We start from the raw sequence: 20,046 nt of genomic DNA on the forward strand, positions 1-20,046 counted from the left end.
GGAACCCCACCCCAGGTGCAACTAGGGGGGACTTTAGGGGTTCTGAATCTGTAGAAAGATTGCAGATTGTCCCTCTACAGTGCTCCTAGCATCAAAGTTGAATTTGAGCAGCACGTTACCACAATGCGGGGAGTGAAATGTTAAATTTCACTTTACCCAGGCATATATAAACTCATTTTATAAGGGTGTACCTTATAAATACCTGACTCCCCACCCCTGGGATACCTAGGGGAGACCCTGGGGGTCCCTAATATGCCAAAACATTGTAGGTTATCAATTTTTAAGTGCCCCAAACACCAAAGTCGAGTTTGGGCAAAATTTACTTTTTAAATGCAGTCCTGGCACCCAGTACTGCTTTTAAACTGACCTCAGGCTTCAGCAGTGCACACATGCAAGTGCAAAAAGAGCTGCTGGCCTCTAAACTGTCATGCTCCAGGGTACTAGGGACTTCTAGGTAGTTTCAATCCCCCTGCCCTATTATATACTAGGGGCCTATAGGGTAGGTCATACCAATCACAGTGGTACCCTACCATACCATTGTGTACCCTAGTGTATGTAGGTGTTTTAACTGTATTCTAATGTGTTTTTTTCAGCATAGCACTGGCCCTGGGCTTGGTTAGGCAGAGCCCAGAGTTAGTCAGAGTCATTTACCACCGGCATCAGTCTGGAAAAAAATTGGGGGGTGCCTAGGGCACAGGATGACTTTGCAACAACAGATGTATAAAAAAACATCAATCTTGAAGAGGCACGGCACTTCTTCTCTGGGCATTCCGTAAGTCACAGCCTGCAAGACAGAAATACAGATAAGAAGGTGTGTCATGCACCCATTAAAGTACAGAGAGAGCGAAAGAGCGAGAGGGAGGGGGGAGAGGGGGAGAGAGAAAGAGAGAGATAGAGAGGGAGGGAGAGAGCGAGAAAGAGAGAGAGAGAGAAAGAGAGAGATAGAGAGGGAGGGAGAGAGAAAGAGAGGCATAGAGAAAGAGAGAGAGAGGGAGAGAGGGATAGAAAGAGAGAGGGAGAGAGAGAGAAAGAGAGATAGAGAGGGATAGAGAAAGAAAGAGAGAAAGAAAGAAAGAGAGGGAGAGAGAGTACTGACAGTGCAGACCCAGGCCTCACTGCTCACCTGCAGCCACCGGTGTGTCTCCAACCATGTGCCGGTACAAACTGCAGTCTCCCAGGTCCCTCATCGGAAACAGATGCCAGAGACATGAATGGCAGAATCCATACAGTAGCACACACCATCATCACTTGCCCGCCCCTGCGCACACAGGCAGCTTCACCCCAGCCTCTCCCGCCACCCAGCGGAGATTGCCCGCCCCTGCACAACTAGGCCCCACTGCTCACCTTCCGCCACCGGAGTGTCTCTAAGAGGGCCGACCACGTGCCGCTGGAGCCCAAAGCCAGGGGCCCGCGACCATAGCACCCTCCACATCATGCAGCCCCGCACCGCAGTCTGATAGCTGTGTCATTTGTAACCAAACAGAATATGGCAATCCATGTTGAGGTCCAAGGTGAGTGTCGCAGAGTGCATCGGGGGACAGTGGAAGGTGATGATGCAGAGGGCAGAACCAAGCAGGAACAGGCCATATGGCGTAGATGAATGCTACCACTTCCTTCTCACCGTGGGGGCAGATTCATTCGCATCTTCGTCCTCTGCTGTTTCAGGTGCCTCACATGTGGGTAGTGGTGTTCTGTCTCCAGCTCTGTGTGGCAGGGATACTTCAGGGGCCAGAGGTGGAATGTCCACTGCACTGTGTAGCACTGACACATCAGGGGCCGGAGATGTGGATGGAGTGGTAGCAGCAGCATGCATCAGCACCAGGCCGTGTGGCAGTAATGCCATGAGGAGGGTCTTTATGGCATTGAGGGACCCAGCTACTTCTCACTCGTGTGCAGCCGTGGTAGCCCCTCTTTCCGCCCGCGTCCGCTCCATGTTCTCCATGAGCCTCCGCCTGAGTCCCAACTCCCGGGCAATCTCGCTGGAGCCACTCTGACTAGACAGTCGTTCTTGTCGCAGAGTCAGGACTCTGGCGATGTCAGCCATGGTTTGTTGGAGGGCATGGAGCAGACTGTCGGTGCCCGTAAGGGACTGTGAGTGGTCCCTGATGGGACTTAGACACCCATGTATGACGTCTAGTTTGGCTCCCATGCGGTCGAACCCCACCTGCACCTGATCAGCCAGTTTCTCCTGGCACCTCAACACACAGAGTTGGAAGGCCATGTGTGCGTCGTGGGGGTCCTGGGAGGCAGCCGTGGTGGTGGGTGCTGCCTGCCTTGTGTACTGTGCAAGAGGTGGGCTCTCCTCGTAGCAGCTGGGCTGCCCTGCTCCTGGAAGTGGGCTGTGGAGGCTCTCCATGAGCTGTTGGAGGGCGTCGGAGTCAAAGGTGTGGTGGTCCTCTTCGTCATCAGAGAAGAGAGGTTGGGACTGCTATGCAGGAGGTGTTGATTCTCCCTCTGCAATGTGAAGGGGAGATGCAGTTTAACATTGTGTTCACATGTTTGTTGACGCCTTGTACATGTTAACATTCAGACTGCATGAAAGTGTACATTGTGACTGTTTGTGGGGAGCTGCCTATTTGATGCAGGACAGTGGACATTTCGACAACATCACAGATCTGTGTTTGTGCTTGTACATTGCAAACTCACATTTACCCGCGATGCCATATGTGATTGGCCAGTTTCTGCCCACAAGCCACACCAGTTGTGTCCTCTGTTCTGTTGTAGACGTGTTGCGGATTGTGCCACATCGTTGTCAATGTTTATGTGCTCTGCGTGTGATGTGTGTGTGTCGCATTTTGGGGGAGTCATCCCTGCAGCTCTGAATTGGCTGCCCCTTATCCCTTACATGTGGTATGCCTCTGACTTCTGGGCTTACACAGTGCTGAGATGTTGCATACTTGTGTGCATTGGTCTTTTGGTGGGAGTTGGGGGTCTGTGGCATGGTTTGTCTGCAGATGTGCTATGCTTACTTGTGTATGTGTGCCATTGTGCCCATCTCCCCTTGTCCCCCAGTCCCTGTTCGGTACTCACCCTGTTGCTGTTGTGTCCAGTCATGTTGAGCAGTGTCCGGGTCCCCAACTCCTGCCACTGTCTCCCCACTGATGACTGTAGACACCATTTTCTCCATCTCCTCCAGCTCCTCCTGCGGCGCTGGACTCCCACCTCCAGTCTGCATTGCTGCCTTCCGGTTGTTTGCAAGTTTCTGCTTGGTTTTGCACTTGACATCATTCCAGCGCCTCTTGACCTCTTCCATTGTCCTCTTTAGCACTCCGACTGCAGTCACCTTGTCCACGATGGTCTGCCATATTCCATTTTTAGTTCCCAGGGAGACAGTGGAGGTGACAAATAGTAGTTGATGATGTTCTATCACCTCCGTTATCAGGATCCTGTTTTCCTGCGGACGGAACCTTTTCTTCCTACTCTTCTTCTCCTTGCCCTTCCCTGATCCCGAGGTCCCAGGCTGGTCCTCTGGGGGGCTTGTGGGGTTCTGGTTGTCCTCTGCACTTGCTCCGGCTGACTCCATTGTGCTTCGCTGTTGTTTGGCTTTAGTATGTGTTTTTTTTTCACCAACTTTTGTAGTGCATTTTCCCGCATGTCGCATGGGGATTGCAGGCCTGTGGCTGGTTTTCGATGATTTTTGTATCACGATTTGCATCGTCGCCGCTTTTTTCGCTTTGGTGTATCGCATTTTTGCGGCGTCACATTGATTTTAACGCGTTCATTTGGCGTGTTGTTGTGGGTCTATCCCATAGTGCTGCCTTGTTGAGAATACCACGTTAACACAGTGTTATTTTCCCGCGATAGACTGCGATGTGAAGAGTTACGTTTAGCTACTTTTACGGTAGTTATCACACGTTCTTGAGAACTTCCCCCCATTGTTTTCTAAATATCATTTACAAAATACACCTAAGAAGTCAATATTTTTGTCAATTATATTTTGAATATTTCTATCCGACAAAATATCTTTTAAGGATATTCTGACATACAGCTAGTTGCTGTAAAACTTTAATTGGTTATTTGCCATCTTTTTCGTTTTTTGTTGTACCATGCATTAATACCACACAAGTTTTAACTTTCCTTAACTTTATTTTTTGCAACATATCCGTAGTGGGTTTTTTGTGCTCCAAAGAAGAGAATGTTTTGTTCAGTTTTTTGTCAATTATGCATGAAACATTAACACTCTATTCATTGGTTATGGTGTCTTACTAATTTCCCCCTACTAACTTCCACTTATCGTATAAGCTTATTGGGCCTATCAATACTTTTGCTGTGTGCATATTGTCCAAATGGTATGATGTAATGAACATGTTTTCTTATAGAGAATTACATAGGCACCATGATCATAGCCTTAAAGTTAAGGGATGATCCAATAGGGGCCTTTAAGATTAGTTCCTGCATGAACTCTGACCTGTGGTTACCATACCACCTTCCCTAGCAACGTAGCACTAAGAGACCCAGACCAGTACTGGGTTATTAAGTACTGTAATCCAGCATTGGCTTACTAAGCATTTATGCTTTTTCTATGCCATCATTACTACATAACTACCAAATCTATAGACAGAGACTATGGGCCTGATTTAGATCTTGGCAGATGGGTTACTCCCTCATAACGGTGACGGACATCTCGTCCACCGAATTATATATCCCATAGCATATAAAGGGATTTAAATTTCGGAGGACGGGATATCTGTCACTGTTGTGATGGAGTAACAATTCCACCAAGATCTAAATCAGGCTCTAAGTAATCATGAATATTCTAACCATATGTTATACTTAATCTTAAGGGAAATAAACCATCGCTATTGTAGTTGAATATATCATGTGTACTGATTAGGGAGGTCCAAAATAGGGTCAACTCCTCATATTCCTTTAGATCACGTGTCAGTTATCCTCCAAACATTTTTCTTCCAACTGTAGGTAGTCCACAGTGAGTATTGCAACATACCTATCAACTTTGCCTTTCTTCACAGAAGGCTGGCTATGGCCGTAACTCCAGAGACTTTGGAAATCTAACAAGGTCTACCACTTTAGGAAACAAGCATTTGCAATGCGGTAGGTCTCGCATTTATATGAGTTTGAGCTATTGACATTGCAAATGACAATGGCTTTTATTTATGTTTTAAAAACAAAAACAAAATAAAAGGCATTGTCATTTGCAATGTCAATAGCTCAAACTTGTGTAAATGCGAGATCTGTTGCATTGCAAATGCTTGTTCACATGTTTGTTGACGCATTGTACATGTTAACATTCAGACTGCATGAAAGTGTACATTGTGACTGTTTGTGGGGAGCTGCCTATTTGATGCAGGACAGTGGACATTTCGACAACATCAAAGATGTGTGTTTGTGCTTGTACATTGTCAACTCACATTTCCCCGCGATGCCATATGTGATTGGCCAGTTTCTGCTCACAAGCCGCACCAGTTGTGTCCTCTGTTCTGTTGTAGACGTGTTGCGGATTGTGCCACATCGTTGTCAATGTGCTCTGTGTGTGATGTGTGTGTGTCGCATTTTGGGGGAGTCGTCCCTGCAGCTCTGATTTGGCTGCCCCTTATCCCTTACATGTGGTATGCCTCTGACTTCTGGGCTTACACAGTGCTGAGATGTTGCATACTTGTGTGCATTGGTCTCTATGTGGGAGTTGGGAGTCTGGGGCATGGTTTGTCTGCAGATGTGCTATGCTTACTTGTTCATGTGTACCATTGTACCCATCTCCCCCTGTCCCCCAGTCCCTGTTCGGTACTCACCCTGTTGCTGTTGTGTCCAGTCATGTTGAGCAGTGTCCGGGTGCCCAACTCCTGCCACTGTCTCCCCACTGATGACTGTAGACACCATTTTCTCCATCTCCTCCAGCTCCTCCTGCGGCGCTGGACTCCCACCTCCAGTCTGCATTGCTGCCTTCCGGTTGTTTGCGAGTTTCTGCTTGGTTTTGCGCTTGACATCATTCCAGCGCCTCTTGACCTCTTCCATTGTCCTCTTCAGCACTCCGACTGCATTCACCTTGTCCACGATGGTCTGCCATTTTCCATTTTTAGTTCCCAGGGACACAGTGGAGGTGACAAATAGTAGTTGATGGTGTTCTATCACCTCCGTTTTCAGGATCCTGTTTTCCTGCGGACTGAACCTTTTCTTCCTACTCTTCTTCTCCTTGCCCTTCCCTGATCCCGAGGTCCCAGGCTGGTCCTCTGGGGGGCTTGTGGGGTTCTGGTTGTCCTCTGCACTTGCTCCGGCTGACTCCATTGTGCTTCGCTGTTGTTTGGCTTTAGTATGTGGTTTTTTTTCACCAACTTTTGTAGTGCATTTTCCCGCATGTCGCATGGGGATTGCAGGCCTGTGGCTGGTTTTCAATGATTTTTGTATCACGATTTGCATCATCGCCGCTTTTTTCGCTTTGGTGTATCGCATTTTTGTGGCGTCGCATTGATTTTAACGCGTTCATTTGACGTCTTGTTGTGGGTCTATCCCATAGTGCTGCCTTGTTGAGAATACCACGTTAACACAGTGTTATTTTCCCGCGATAGACTGCGATGTGAAGAGTTACGTTTAGCTACTTTTACGGTAGTTATCACACGTTCTTGAGAATATCCCCCCATTGTTTTCTAAATATCATTTACAAAATACACCTAAGAAGTCAATATTTTTGTAAATTATATTTGGAATATTTCTATCCGACAAAATATCTTTTAAGGATATTCTGACATACAGCTAGTTGCTGTAAAACTTTAATTGGTTATTTGCCATCTTTTTCGTTTTTTGTTGTACCATGCATTAATACCACACAAGTTTTAACTTCCCTTAACTTTAGTTTTTGCAACATATCCGTAGTGGGTTTTTTGTGCTCCAAAGAAGAGAGTGTTTTGTTCAGTTTGTTGTCAATTATGCATGAAACATTAACACTCAATTCATTGGTTATGGTGTCTTACTAATTTCCCCCTGCTAACTTCCACTTATCGTATAAGCCTACTGGGCCTATCAATACTTTTGCTGTGTGCATATTGTCCAAATGGTATGATGTAATGAACATGTTTTCTTATAGAGAATTACATAGGCACCATGATCATAGCCTTAAAGTTAAGGGATGATCCAATAGGGGCCTTTAAGATTAGTTCCTGCATGAACTCTGACCTGTGGTTACCATACCACCTTCCCTAGTAATTTAGCACTAAGAGACCCAGACCAGTTATTAAGTACTGTAATCCAGCATTGGCTTATTAAGCATTTATGCTTTTTCTATGCCATCATTACTACATAACTACCAAATCTATAGATAGAGACTATGGGCCTGATTTAGATCTTGGCAGATGGGTTACTCCCTCATAACGGTGACGGACATCTCGTCCACCGAAATTTAAATTTCGGCGGACGGGATATCTGTCACTGGTGTGATGGAGTAACAGTTCCACCAAGATCTAAATCAGGCTCTAAGTAATCATGAATATTCTAACCATATGTTATACTTAATCTTAAGGTAAATAAACCATCGCTATTGTAGTTGAATATATCATGTGTACTGATTAGGGAGGTTCAAAATAGGGTCAACTCCATATATTCCTTTAGATCACGTGTCAGTTATCCTCCAAACATTTTTCTTCCAATTGTAGGTAGCCCACAGTGAGTATTGCAACATACCTATAAACTTTGCCTTTCTTCACAGAAGGCTGGCTATGGCCGTAACTCCAGAGACTTTGGAAATCTAACAAGGACTACCACTTTAGGAAACAAGCATTTGCAATGCGGTAGGTCTCGCATTTATATGAGTTTGAGCTATTGACATTGCAAATGACAATGGCTTTTATTTATGTTTTAAAAACGAAAACAAAATAAAAGGCATTGTCATTTGCAATGTCAATAGCTCAAACTTGTGTAAATGCGAGATCTGTTGCATTGCAAATGCTTGTTGCCAGGATGTCTCCCCCATTCCAAATTGTGCACTAGTAGTGCCTTCCTGTGGAATGCAAAGAGAAGAGGTACGCTGAGATGTGTGGTTCTGTTGTTGAACCTTCTTTCTAGTACCAGGCTGGTAACCTAGGCAACGGCCCTGAGAGTGGGGTCTGGAGTGGCTGGGAGCATGGCAGGCCATGGGGAGTGGAGCAGAGGCGAAAGCTTGGGGAGGAGATGTGGGCTTTTTTATTATGGAATCCTCGGTGTTAGTCACATATTCCCCGCGTGAAGACATTGTGTGATTCTGGACAACATACTTTACCTGCCTGGACCTCGGTTGCCACTTCTGCAGAAGGTGGGACACTGGAAAAGGGCTAAATGCAGGGCTTTTAAGTGGGATAAAAGAACAGGGGGTCTCTCAAAGGGGTGTGGCTGATGTGATTAAGGGTGTTGCTTAAAAACACTAACGCTGCCGTCCCACTGGTATTTTGCTGCTCCTCTCATTGCATCCAGTATCCAGATGTATAAGGTGACAAGTCAAGGAGGGCTATTGGCTTTGTCAATAGTTGTTAGTTGCATAAGATAAATAAGCAACAACTATGGCTTCGTTGTATATAATATTGAAAATACTTTATTTCTGAAATAATGAGATTGTAAAAGAACTATAACGAGTCTCTTTGACCTTCCATCAAAGGCAGTGAAGGGTGGTACTGCTGCAGAGCTAAGATATACTTACTCTACCGAGGGTGGGGGTAAAAATGGAGAGCCCCATAGAACCTGTCTTTTTAGAAGCACCGGCAGGACCCGGCCTACTCAAAGCCCTGCCCAAATGCAAATGTCAAACGACCAATAAATAACTGCGCACAAAGAAAGTTCTAATTTCTCAAATACCAGGTGAAAAAGGTGCTTGTTGGCAGGTAAACTTTGCTCTTGTTGAATTAGTTGGTGGCCGAAATGAGTGCGGGTCAAACATGATGGAATACCTGGTCCATCCCACTGCACTGATGCAGTAGGGTGGCTTGGGGCATTATAAAATACGTTCGGAATGGGGGGGTTGGGGTGAGATTGTTGCAGCATTGATTATATAATATGAGACTTACAATCAAGTTACTTGTATGGGATACTTTTGAGGTAAACGGCATGAGTCCATTTGAAATGTGCAGCGTTACAACGCAACAGCAGGTGGCAAAAACCGCTAAATAAAAAAAGTCTTATTGTACTAGTACGGTGCAAGTTGAGACTTACATGTCTACTCTGGACCCAGGAGCCTCGACCAGCATTTTCACTTGGCCACATTGAGTGATCCTGGGCAAAGCTCTTTTTCCATTGTGGTTCACTTCCTTTATCTGCCCACACAGAGAGCACTCAGAGACAGTATTAAGTGCTTTATTACACAAAACTGGAGTGTGCAGAAGAAAGTGCAGCGCACGGCACATACTGTTTCTGGTGTTTTTAAAAGTAGTACACCTTGGCAGTATCCTTTTACCTATATATTGGTCGATGTCACTTTAATTTGTGTTTTCAGTGACCACGGAGTCCTGCGAGAGTAGTGGGGGGAGGGGGCACCTGGCAGCGGGTGTCATGTCTAACACAGAGTCATACCTGGGTACACTAGATTTTGAGGGCTAACTCATGTCTAGGCGCTAGAGCATTACTCACGTGCTGTGCCCTGCTCCTTACTGCCTTCATTGTGGCTATAACACGCCTGTTGTGTCGGCTTGAGCATCCTTGGGTTTAGAGTTTGTCGCACCCTTTCTTCGCAGCGCTGAAGATCTAACTGGCCGCTACAAAAATGTTAATCGCTGCGATGTGTTAAAATAGAAGCGCCATGAAAGTGGAAGAAATCACACATCGCAGAATAAAGGGCCTCATTTGTGAAAGTGAAAATGACATGAAAATCTAAAAAAGCACATTCCGAAGAATGAAACGCCGATGTTCGTTAAACTAAATGCGCCATGGAGATCTAACAAGTTATACGACCATAAACGCTATGGTTTGTTAATGGGAAAGGGCTGTGAAAACGTAAGAACTCCCATATGGAAGAACGCAGCGCTGCATGTTGTTAAAGTGAATACGGCATGGCGAACTAACACTTGCATATCAAACAATGAATGCCCGGCCTGGTAAAGTGAAAGCGCCACTAAAAATGTGAGAAGTACCATATTGAAGAACGTTGCGCCGCTGTTTGTAAAACTGAAAGCGCTATAAAGATGGAAAACGTTATATAACACACAATAAACGCCGCGCATTGTTAAAGCAAAAATGCCGTAAAATGCCGTGAAGTGTAAGAAGTCACATACCGGAAAATGCAGCGTAGATGGCATTGTCCTGAACAGTATGTGTATAAAATAGTACAGAACCAACATATACATTCAACCATATTACGCCGCGAGTGCAAAATCCAGTTCGTATGGGCAAGCCAAAAAGGAGACAGGGAGGGAACAAACAAGCCTCGCTTCAAATCGAAAGCGAGCGTTTAGCATAAAGTGTGACGCGCGCCAATCAAAAGCATAGGCGGAGCTTCCACTCCACTTCCGAAATCGCCTTGACGACAATAGATCTCTCAGAGCGAACAGCGCATGCGCTGCAACGCTAGGCGAGACCTAAAAAGGCTTATACCTTGATTTGTTGCATACTTCAAATCGGCAGAGTAAGAAAGAAATCAAGGTCTATGGACCGTTTTCTCAAAGTTTCTTTTCAAATATTCACTCTGAATGACAACAAAAGCTGTGGGCACAGTAGGACACACCCCTCTGCATCTCCAATGTTCAATAATACTTGGAAACACACTGGGAAGTGAAAGTGAGATTTTTAAAGCCAAGCCATCTATTTATAGCCCTATTGCTGTCTATGCTACTAGGCAGCTTCTCAAACATCTATTAACGTAAATGTAACTATATTTTGATATGCACACTATATTATATGTAAAACACAATTTTCTTTATTTTCGCCAGGAAGAACAGCAAGATTCATGATGGCTTTGAAATCAACGTAAGTATATTAAAATTCTTTAAAGTCATTTTGAGGTCAACTACTGTGTCCTATTACATTTATCCTGGAGCTGGAAGCAGAAGTTATAGTTTGAGGCAGAGTAAAGACGGTGGATTATGTTTTTTTCTTGCATCCAAGCTTCAAAATATTCTGTGAAGCTCTAGGTGGGACTGTCCCTTCCTGCCCCCTTCGGCCACTGAACAGTGGAGCCTGCATCAACTTTAGAATCATTTTGCGAGCAGCAAGAGTAGGTTTATATATGAATGCTTGTGATTCAAAATGTGCCTATGTTAGGATGGTTTCCATTGCCATAAACTCTCATATCTTTCCTCTGTGACAGAACTCCATATAGGTTACCTGTGTCAGTGGTATTTTTTTTCACTATGAAATAATACAAATATTTAAGCCTAATTTTTCCCTCAGTTTAACATGGATGTCCAGGTGTCCTAGTGGTGGTATTTCTAGCTGAATTTAATAAATCAGTTCTTCAATCAAATGATTTACTGCTGAGATCTTTGCATATCACGATCTAGAATGCTGCTGATTCATCATTAAAATATTGTTTATGCCGATGAATAAAAATTGTGATACTGGAAAGAAGGGCTAAAAGGCATGGCATGATTAGGTGTTTGGGACATGTTAGATAGTGGTTCCTTGGAACTTGATCTCAGCAACTGTATTAGGGGTGTGATATGAGTATGAAACTATTGCATGGCTTACTCTAGACATACACAAAAGACTATTGTGTTGTATAATATTGTTGTGGGTGAAATTAGGATGTAATTTATAGTGTAGTGTTTACTGGACTGTTTTCTAAAATAACGTTGTATGATTGTAGATCTATGATGCATTTTTATTTTACTTTGAAGCAGGCACGCGTCAGCCTTTTTCTTCTGCAAAATTATACAGTGTCCTCCTTTCCATCACCTTAAGCACTATTAATAGGTGGCTTGGGAAACTTTGCATATTAGTATATTGTTTACAGAGATGTGAAGTTCTTTCTGTAAATAACACAAACATTTAGAGGATTCTATGAACATCTTTGTGTGACTCCTTATCCCAGGTATTGAGGGAGTTAAGCCACTACTCCCACACATATAGGGCCAGATGTATCAAGCGTTTTTCCCGTTCGCAAACGGCATCCAAAAGGCATTCGCAAAATAGGGAATCGCACAAATTGTGATTCCCTATTTTGCGAATGCATTTAAGGAATCGCAAATTGCAATTCCTTAAATGAAATGCAAGAAGCCAAAAAAATGTGTGACCTGCCTGTAAGGAATCGCAAATTACCACCAACTTCAAGTTGGTGGTAATATGCGAATTCCATGAAAAAAGCACTTTTTGCATTTTTCAAGGTGCCATGTTGCATACATACATGCCCTTAGGGCATGTATGTGCGCCACATGTGCACACATCCATGTTCCAGGGGTGCAACAGGGTGTTCATTTGGCACCCTTGCACCCTTGAAATTGCATGCGCAATTTGCGAGTACCTATTGGGTACTCGCAAATTCCGCATGCAATTCCCATTCATTCTTATGGGCCTCTAGGCCCATAGGAATGAAAGGAAACCATTTCTTATTTGCGACTCGCAATTTGAGAGTCGCAAATATGGAATATGTAGGAATCACAATTATTATTGCGAGACCTACATACATTGCATTTTGCGATTCCATAATAGCGAATCGGTAAAATTCGCTATTATGGAATCGCAAGATCCAATATTGATACATCTGGCCAATTGTCTCTTTAGTGTTTCTCAACAGAATAACATTTGAGGAATTCAAGATCCTACCAATGCTTCATGCTCATTCATCAGAGGTAGCTTTGATGTCTTTACAAAGATGTTTTCACTGCACATTTGTGTAGGGCAGCTGTATGGGCCTCTCTTTAGGCTATCTGCAAGCATTACACTATTGACACCCATTCTATAAAAGATGTAACATCCTACCTGGATCTACTATGGAACTGTTTGCTTGAGGTCAGATGAAACATGTGCTGACTTCCCATCCTAGGCCCATTAGATCCCATAAGTGGCAATAGGAAGTGAAAGCTAAGACACACTAAGGCTTTTTTGGTTAATGAGCCTCACAGAATTAGTGTTTGGACTCAATTTTGATCATGAGTTACAGTACTTTCTGGGTGACTAAAATATGTTATATATCATCTTTCATTACCTGCCAGTTATCAAAATGACTGGGATAGGCATTATATTGTTGTAATGTACCACTTTATACATTTCCTTTCAGACTAGGGTTACATAATTGTTGTATACTATTATTTAACACACTAATTTGTATGTCTTGCCCCCACTAAACATAGCATCTCTATATGTTTTCTGTAATCTTACGTGCTTACAGCCGTATGTGTGACTTCCTGTGCCTGATTTCTGACTAATAGGTGGCTCTTCTCTAAAATGAATAGATATTTAAGACAGTCTCGTGGCCATATGACATTCAGTTTTAAAGGTTTGCGTATGAATAGCGTTTTACGTACCACAGGCTCTTTGTACCTCTTCAATTGGGTCCATAAAAATTGCATATCGATATACCTTTTCCTAATATGTTTTTAAGAAAGATAATGGACATGCAGTTCTACTGATTTACCTTTCATATTAAGAAACTGGGTTTAGTAACTCTTTGCAAAATGGCTGCCTGCACTATATCGAGCCTCAAACTTGGACTACACTCTGATGTTTATGTACTGGGTACAAGGACCTTTATTATGCACAGCATGGCACCTACACTGCATGTCAAATTAAGAATACGGAGTGACCACACAAGTGAAAGTATGCACTGCATTCACCGCCCCCTGTTTGATTCACAGTTTTTTGGGCCCCACTACTATTTTTACATTATTTCTACATTTGTTTCACAGATATGCTTTCAGGCACCTTGCTTTTACTAACAACGCTTACAATTTGACACACCCGCAAATGTGAGTATGGTCACATTGGCGCCAATGCTTATTTTGTAAAATAATAAGTGCCAGGGCTCGGCGAATGCAGCTTGCAGCACACCTTGCCACTGCCATGCTGCTAATGATAGTACCACCACAACTACTACCCATCACAAGTGTGACCATTTGGACTATTTCAGGGCCCCATAGCTATAAGAATGGCTTAAGTGGAAGATAATAGTTATTTTAATGTTTATTGAATCAATAATTAACTGTTGTTGTGGTCGTCTCTAAATTGGACAAACAGGGCCACCTTGTGACAGACTGTCAAACGATCCGGTGCTCACATTTAAGTGCCAGTGCAGAGCACAAGAAACTACCACCTAAAATTTAGCACTGGTAATTATACACCATATATAATCTGATTCAGACTTTGGATTATTACTGTTTGACCTGCTGTTGTATAGCTGCCTGTTTAGATATGCCATAATCATAAAAAATACACAACACCACTTGGATTTAACTTTTGAGATATATAGTGATACTTATGACTTACAACTGTACCTGCTTGGCGTATTTACTTAGAGCACTGCATGTAGGTCCACTTTACTTCTTAGGTGGCACCTACGACTTCTCCATTTTCAAAGAACATACATACTTAATGGATTGTGCTGTGCTAATGCATTTGCTGACAAGTTGTTCTGAAACTGTCACTTTCCGGTTCTTTTAACCGTTTTGGACCTTGTGGAATTTGCACTCTACCTCACCTATTGTGGTGTGGTATTTACTCGATGTTTCCCCACTTGATTACACCTGATTACTAACTATTGGTTTATGATGTAGGCATTGCGGGATCATTTCACCACAGTTAATGATTTTGCATGTCACAACAGCATGCATTTACTCGTTGGTTTTTTTAATGTTCCCACAGAGAGATTAGCAACTTATTCTGCTGCTGGGATTCAACTGTCATTGCCACAAAGACATACTTGAAACTAGAATACTTTGCAGACAGAAACACATACATATTATTCTTAGATTATTTTATTACCCTCTAGGTTCTTCCTCACTACTATTCCTAATTACAACAATGCTCAATAACAAGGACAACCGTTGGACCTGACCTTTACGTGACACACTTATATTCATTGTTTTGGTCTCATTTATCACTATGATGTACTCTGCTTTCATTGATATGTTTTTCATAAGTGATCTTTTATTATACATCATTATTCTTGGGTGCCACAGCTCACTTTTCTTGATTACCATAGATTGAAGAACTGTTCTTGCCTTATTTCTTACATGACCTTCCTCACTGGTGTTCTATCCTTACATCTCTTACCCACCCCGCATCTATATTAGCATTTCTTTTTGCCATTCTACTTAATTTTCATTTCAACATCTGGGAACTGTACTCACCCGTGCAATCAACATTTGACACAGGAGGTATACAATTCTTAAGTGCCCACATTAAGCTTGTTGAACTGAGTAAGTTCATTTAGACTCTTTCTAATGGTTAGAAACCTAGTAGAAAATAATGCAAGAACACAACTCTGCTTGTAATAATGAAGAAGACGGATTTCTGCTACTTTCAAGACTTTCATTAATTATTCTGGAGTGTTGGCATTTTGTGCTGCAAATTTCAGGATGATCAGTACCAATTCAGGAATTTTTGGAGTGGCTGCTGCCCCTACCTTTGCTGCGCACCAACCTATGGACCTTGATACTCTGGCTACCACTGTCTCAGACTGGGATTATGGTACACTAGCAAAACTCTGGCCACTAATTCATCATGTTGCTTGCTTTCCTCACTGACAACTCTCACTAAACTTTATTCGGTCTAATTAGACCATGAAAGTATAAAAAAAATATACAAAACATCAGTTGTACAAAAGTCCTCAAATTACAGTGTTACAGCAGCAGGACATTGAGACAATTTTCAAGTGGTTTGAGATTTTTTAATGTTGTGTTAGCTAATTAGGTTGACAGACCCTTTCAAACTATGGTCTCTTTAGTTGATCCTACTGAAAGGTACTTTTCATGTGCAGTTACCCCTTTATCAGTGCTGGGGAGCATCAGATACTTTCCTCTACTGAACATTTTGAAGGTTTTTATAATCTTGAGGTGATTTTGATACACATTGTTGTAATGTTATATAGTTACAGATATACTGGATGAATATCGCTGTTGTAGCCATCATCATAAATTATACCTCTCACTATACTTGGTATGTTTCTTCCACCCATCAGTGAAAATAGTAGATTAGAAAGTGAGAGACAAAATAGAATGTTGAATGCTTGAGTAGTTATCTTGAAGAGAACTTGGAATTGATGGAAATAAACGTCTCATCTTTGACACTTCCTGTGATTCCTGCCATTAATACAACACACGTACATCATTACAACACTGATGATGAGGATGAGATTACAGCTGCGCAGGGTGTTGGGGACCGCTACTATCAAATCCAGCTGTATCAATTGATCTCTCCATATCAAATTGCACTAGTAAGAAGGCAAACCAATTGTGGAATAACTGATATTTATTCAGTTGACAATAACTTAATAACATAAACAACAAATCAGTTTTGCAAACAGAAGAATTGCGAGGAGGGGACAGCCTAAGCAGTGTATGTGTGTGTGTGTGTGTGTGTGTGTGTGTGTGTGTGTGTGTGTGTATATATATATATATATGCATTCAAAGAGTTTAGCCAAACGCCGTACGCCTGCCTCCTGCTGCCGGTGCCTGCCGTGGCAGCCAAACCACAAATTTCAGAACATTCCTTTCAATGCGAAAGAAGGTGGCACACCAAAGTTATATCCAGAAGGTTTTAATGTGCAAAAAAAGAACGACGCGTTTCAGCCTATCGGCCTTCATCAAGTTCAAAGGTCATGACATGGCATCACTGTTAAGTACATTTTACGTAAACCATAGATACTGAAAAAATACTGCTTTGCATCTCATATCTTTCGAAATTAATTCAATCAATCAACAATATTTACAAAACGACATGATTTGGAAAGCTGACAGTAATTAACAGAAAAAATATATATTCACTGATACAAGCACACACTCATCCATACAGCCACTCTCACAATCACTCACTCTCACATATAGTCATTTATATACTCCAACAATCACATATACTGCCTTTCACATATGTAGTTACTCACACATGTAGTACTTACACATCCATTCACTCACCAACACACCCATACACACACTCACACACCCATACAGTCCATCACAGATGCACTCTTGAACCCATACACCCTGTGAATATTCCACTCACACATCTATGCACAGAGTCACACATCCCCCACCTACCCATACAGACAGTCAGGCAGCCATACAGATAGTCAGGCAACCAATCAATAACTCATATAGACACTCATTTAGCTACTCACCAACCCATGCAACCGCTTATACACCAACTGACAAACTGATACAGCCATTTACACAGTTTAGTCACTAACCCATGCATTCAGTAAGACATGTTTAATCACTCACTTATACAGACAGTGATGCACCTCGTAAATCCACTTAATCTTCAATACACCTTGGCATATATATATATATAGAACATATTTAAACTTTACAGAAACACACATTCACTGGATGATGTCATCAGTGATGTCATTTGAGATGTCATCAATGATGTCATCAGTGATGTCGCAGACCATGTCATGAGTGATGTAATATTAGACATCATCAACAGTGCATTGCGGGGGCATGAGTTATAGTTAGCTGAACTAACTAGAACATCCAAATTTCACTGGTTTTGTACGAGTCAAATGTCCAACTAACTATAAAGTCCCTGAAACCTGTGGTTTTTTCAGTGAATTTCTATGGTTTTTTTAAATGCTAATTTTTCTAACTATAACGTCCCTGAACCCTGTGGTTTGTTCAGTGAATTTCAAAGGTTTTTTAAATGCTAATTTCTAACTATAATGTCCCTGAAACCTTTGTTTTTTCAGTGAATATATATATATACATATACAAGCGATATATATGTATATATATATTTTTATTTATTTATTTATAGAGTTTTGTATAGCGCAAACCAGATCCCGAAGGATATCAGAGCGCTTTACTTGAGGATCAATTGAATCACAAATTACATGTTAGATCCAAGCATAGTAAGACACAGGCACAGAGACAGTGAACAAGAATAGCAGATATTCATGGATACAATCATTACATATATAGCGCTGGCTAGACCCGTAGGTATCAGAGCGCTTTACATTAGGTTGCACAATGTTACCGAAAATGGTAACAATTACACATTACATCAAAAATACAAAAATAAGGAACACATTGAGAGAGGAAAAAAGGTGAGACAAGTAGAGCGGAGGGGGGAAGGGGGAAGTGTGAAGAGGGAGGATGAGGGAAAGGACGGCTGGAGAGACAAAAGGAAGTCTGTCCAAAGACCAACTGGGTAGGTGACGTCTGAGGAGGGAATCCACAGCCCGTCTCGTCTATAGCTAAACCAGGTAGCTCCATCGGTCATCAGACAAGAAGCTAGGTCTCAACTGATGAGGGAACATTCACAGAAGAACACATATATATATATATACTGCTTACGCTGCCCCCCTCCACGCTGCCCCTCCTCGCTGCCCCTCCTCGCATTTCTTATGTTTGCATCACTGATTTGTTGTGTAGACACATATATTCACTGAAAAAATCAAAGGCTACAGGGACGTTATAGTTAGGCTCAGATTTCATTCATAGAAATTCAGCAGTTATAGTTACCTGAGCTAACTTTAACTTACACACGACAATACACTGCTTAAGACCACACATATTACATCACTAATGACACTAAGGACCCTCAGCATCCAAGAGGACTTCATTTCCCAACCAGAAGTGCACCACAGGGTGCATTTACACAGTGGTGTAAAAAAGGGTGCAGGCCACTGACCAGTTCTCAGCAATCGTGCTGTGTGGGTCACACTGGAGGTAAAAGGAGGGGTTCTTGGCCCCCACCAGCCAACGGGACTTCATTCCCAACCAGTAGTGCACCAATAGGCATGTTTGCAGAATGATAGAGAAAGGGTATATGGCCTCCGAAGACCTCTCAGCAGTCCCACTGTTTGGGATTTACTGGAGGTAACAGGAGGGCTTTTTAGCCCCCAAGGACCCTAGGCAGCCAAGGGGACCTCATCCCCAACCGGTAGTGCACCAGTAGGCATGTTTGCAGGATGATAGAGAAAGGGTATATGGCACCTGAAGACCTCTCGGCAGTCCCACTGTTTGGGACTTACTGGAGGTCACAGGAGAGCTTTTCAGCCCCCAAGGACCCTAGGCAGCCAAGGGGACTTCATCCCCAACCAGATTTTTTGTTTCCTTTTTTAATGGCAGGTAGTGGTCCCTGGGACCACTGCCTGTCCCTAAAAAAAAATTCCCCTGCATTTGCAAATGGGAGGTTGTCCCCTAAATTGCAAGTGTTTTGCAACCGCAATTACGGTCGTAAAACATTCTTACATAGGGTAGCGAGTAGCAATTAGGAAGGGATGCCCTTGGAATGCCCTTTCCTAATTGCGAGTCGCAAATATTATTTAGGGAGTTGCAAATAAATTGTGACTCGCTAAATATAGTTTGTACATGGCGTTAATAGTTTTTGCATGCACAAACGGGTCGCTAACCCGTTTGCGCATGCAAAAATGGGTTGTTCATTTGGCCCAAAGTGAATAGGGCAATCCGGGAAGTGAGTTCGGCAGTGGTGGGGCCTCGAGTCAGACAGAGAAAGTCAGTCGACGTCAAATGATGCAGTGTTACAACCAGTATGCCCTGGGTCCTCAGAGCAAAGTATCAACCAGTGCCAACTGAGGGAGGGCATGTGTGCATGGACTGAGAAAGAGGGTATTCTGTACCTCTGTAAGTAAATTAGGTAGAAGTACATTTTTCTCTTCATAGCAAGTGCCATGACTCCTCCTTGTGTGCAGGAATAGATTGAGCACACGGGACGGCAAAGAGAACACTGCAGCCATTTGTAAATGTCAAATATCCATGCAGAACACTAAATACCTTCAAGTGATCCAATTATAACAGTGACAAACACACTATAAAATAGACTTGAATGATACGAACACCAAGAAAAGACTATATATATATATATATATATATATATATATATATATATATATATATATATATATATATATATATATATATATATATATTACCTACTGGCGGTCGCCAGTAGGTAGTTATAGTTAGGACCCTGTTTCCATAGGAAATCCGCAACATTCTATTTTGAATAACTTTGGCGCCGGTTGAC

The 20,046-nt window shown here is 42.7% G+C and overlaps 1 protein-coding gene across 1 annotated transcript in view; it reads left to right on the forward strand.

Moving 5' to 3' along the window:
• Positions 1-20,046, forward strand: part of LOC146822735 (uncharacterized) — a 447,601-nt gene that overhangs the window by 157,357 nt on the left and 270,198 nt on the right. The window contains exon 6 of the mRNA XM_085606289.1: positions 10,836-10,872. Within this exon, the coding sequence (XP_085462415.1) occupies positions 10,836-10,872 (37 nt within the window). The remainder of the gene's footprint in view (positions 1-10,835; positions 10,873-20,046) is intronic.

The sequence above is a fragment of the Triturus cristatus genome, chromosome 5_2 (genome assembly GCF_964204655.1).
Source record: "Triturus cristatus chromosome 5_2, aTriCri1.1, whole genome shotgun sequence".
Lineage (NCBI taxonomy): Eukaryota > Metazoa > Chordata > Amphibia > Caudata > Salamandridae > Triturus > Triturus cristatus.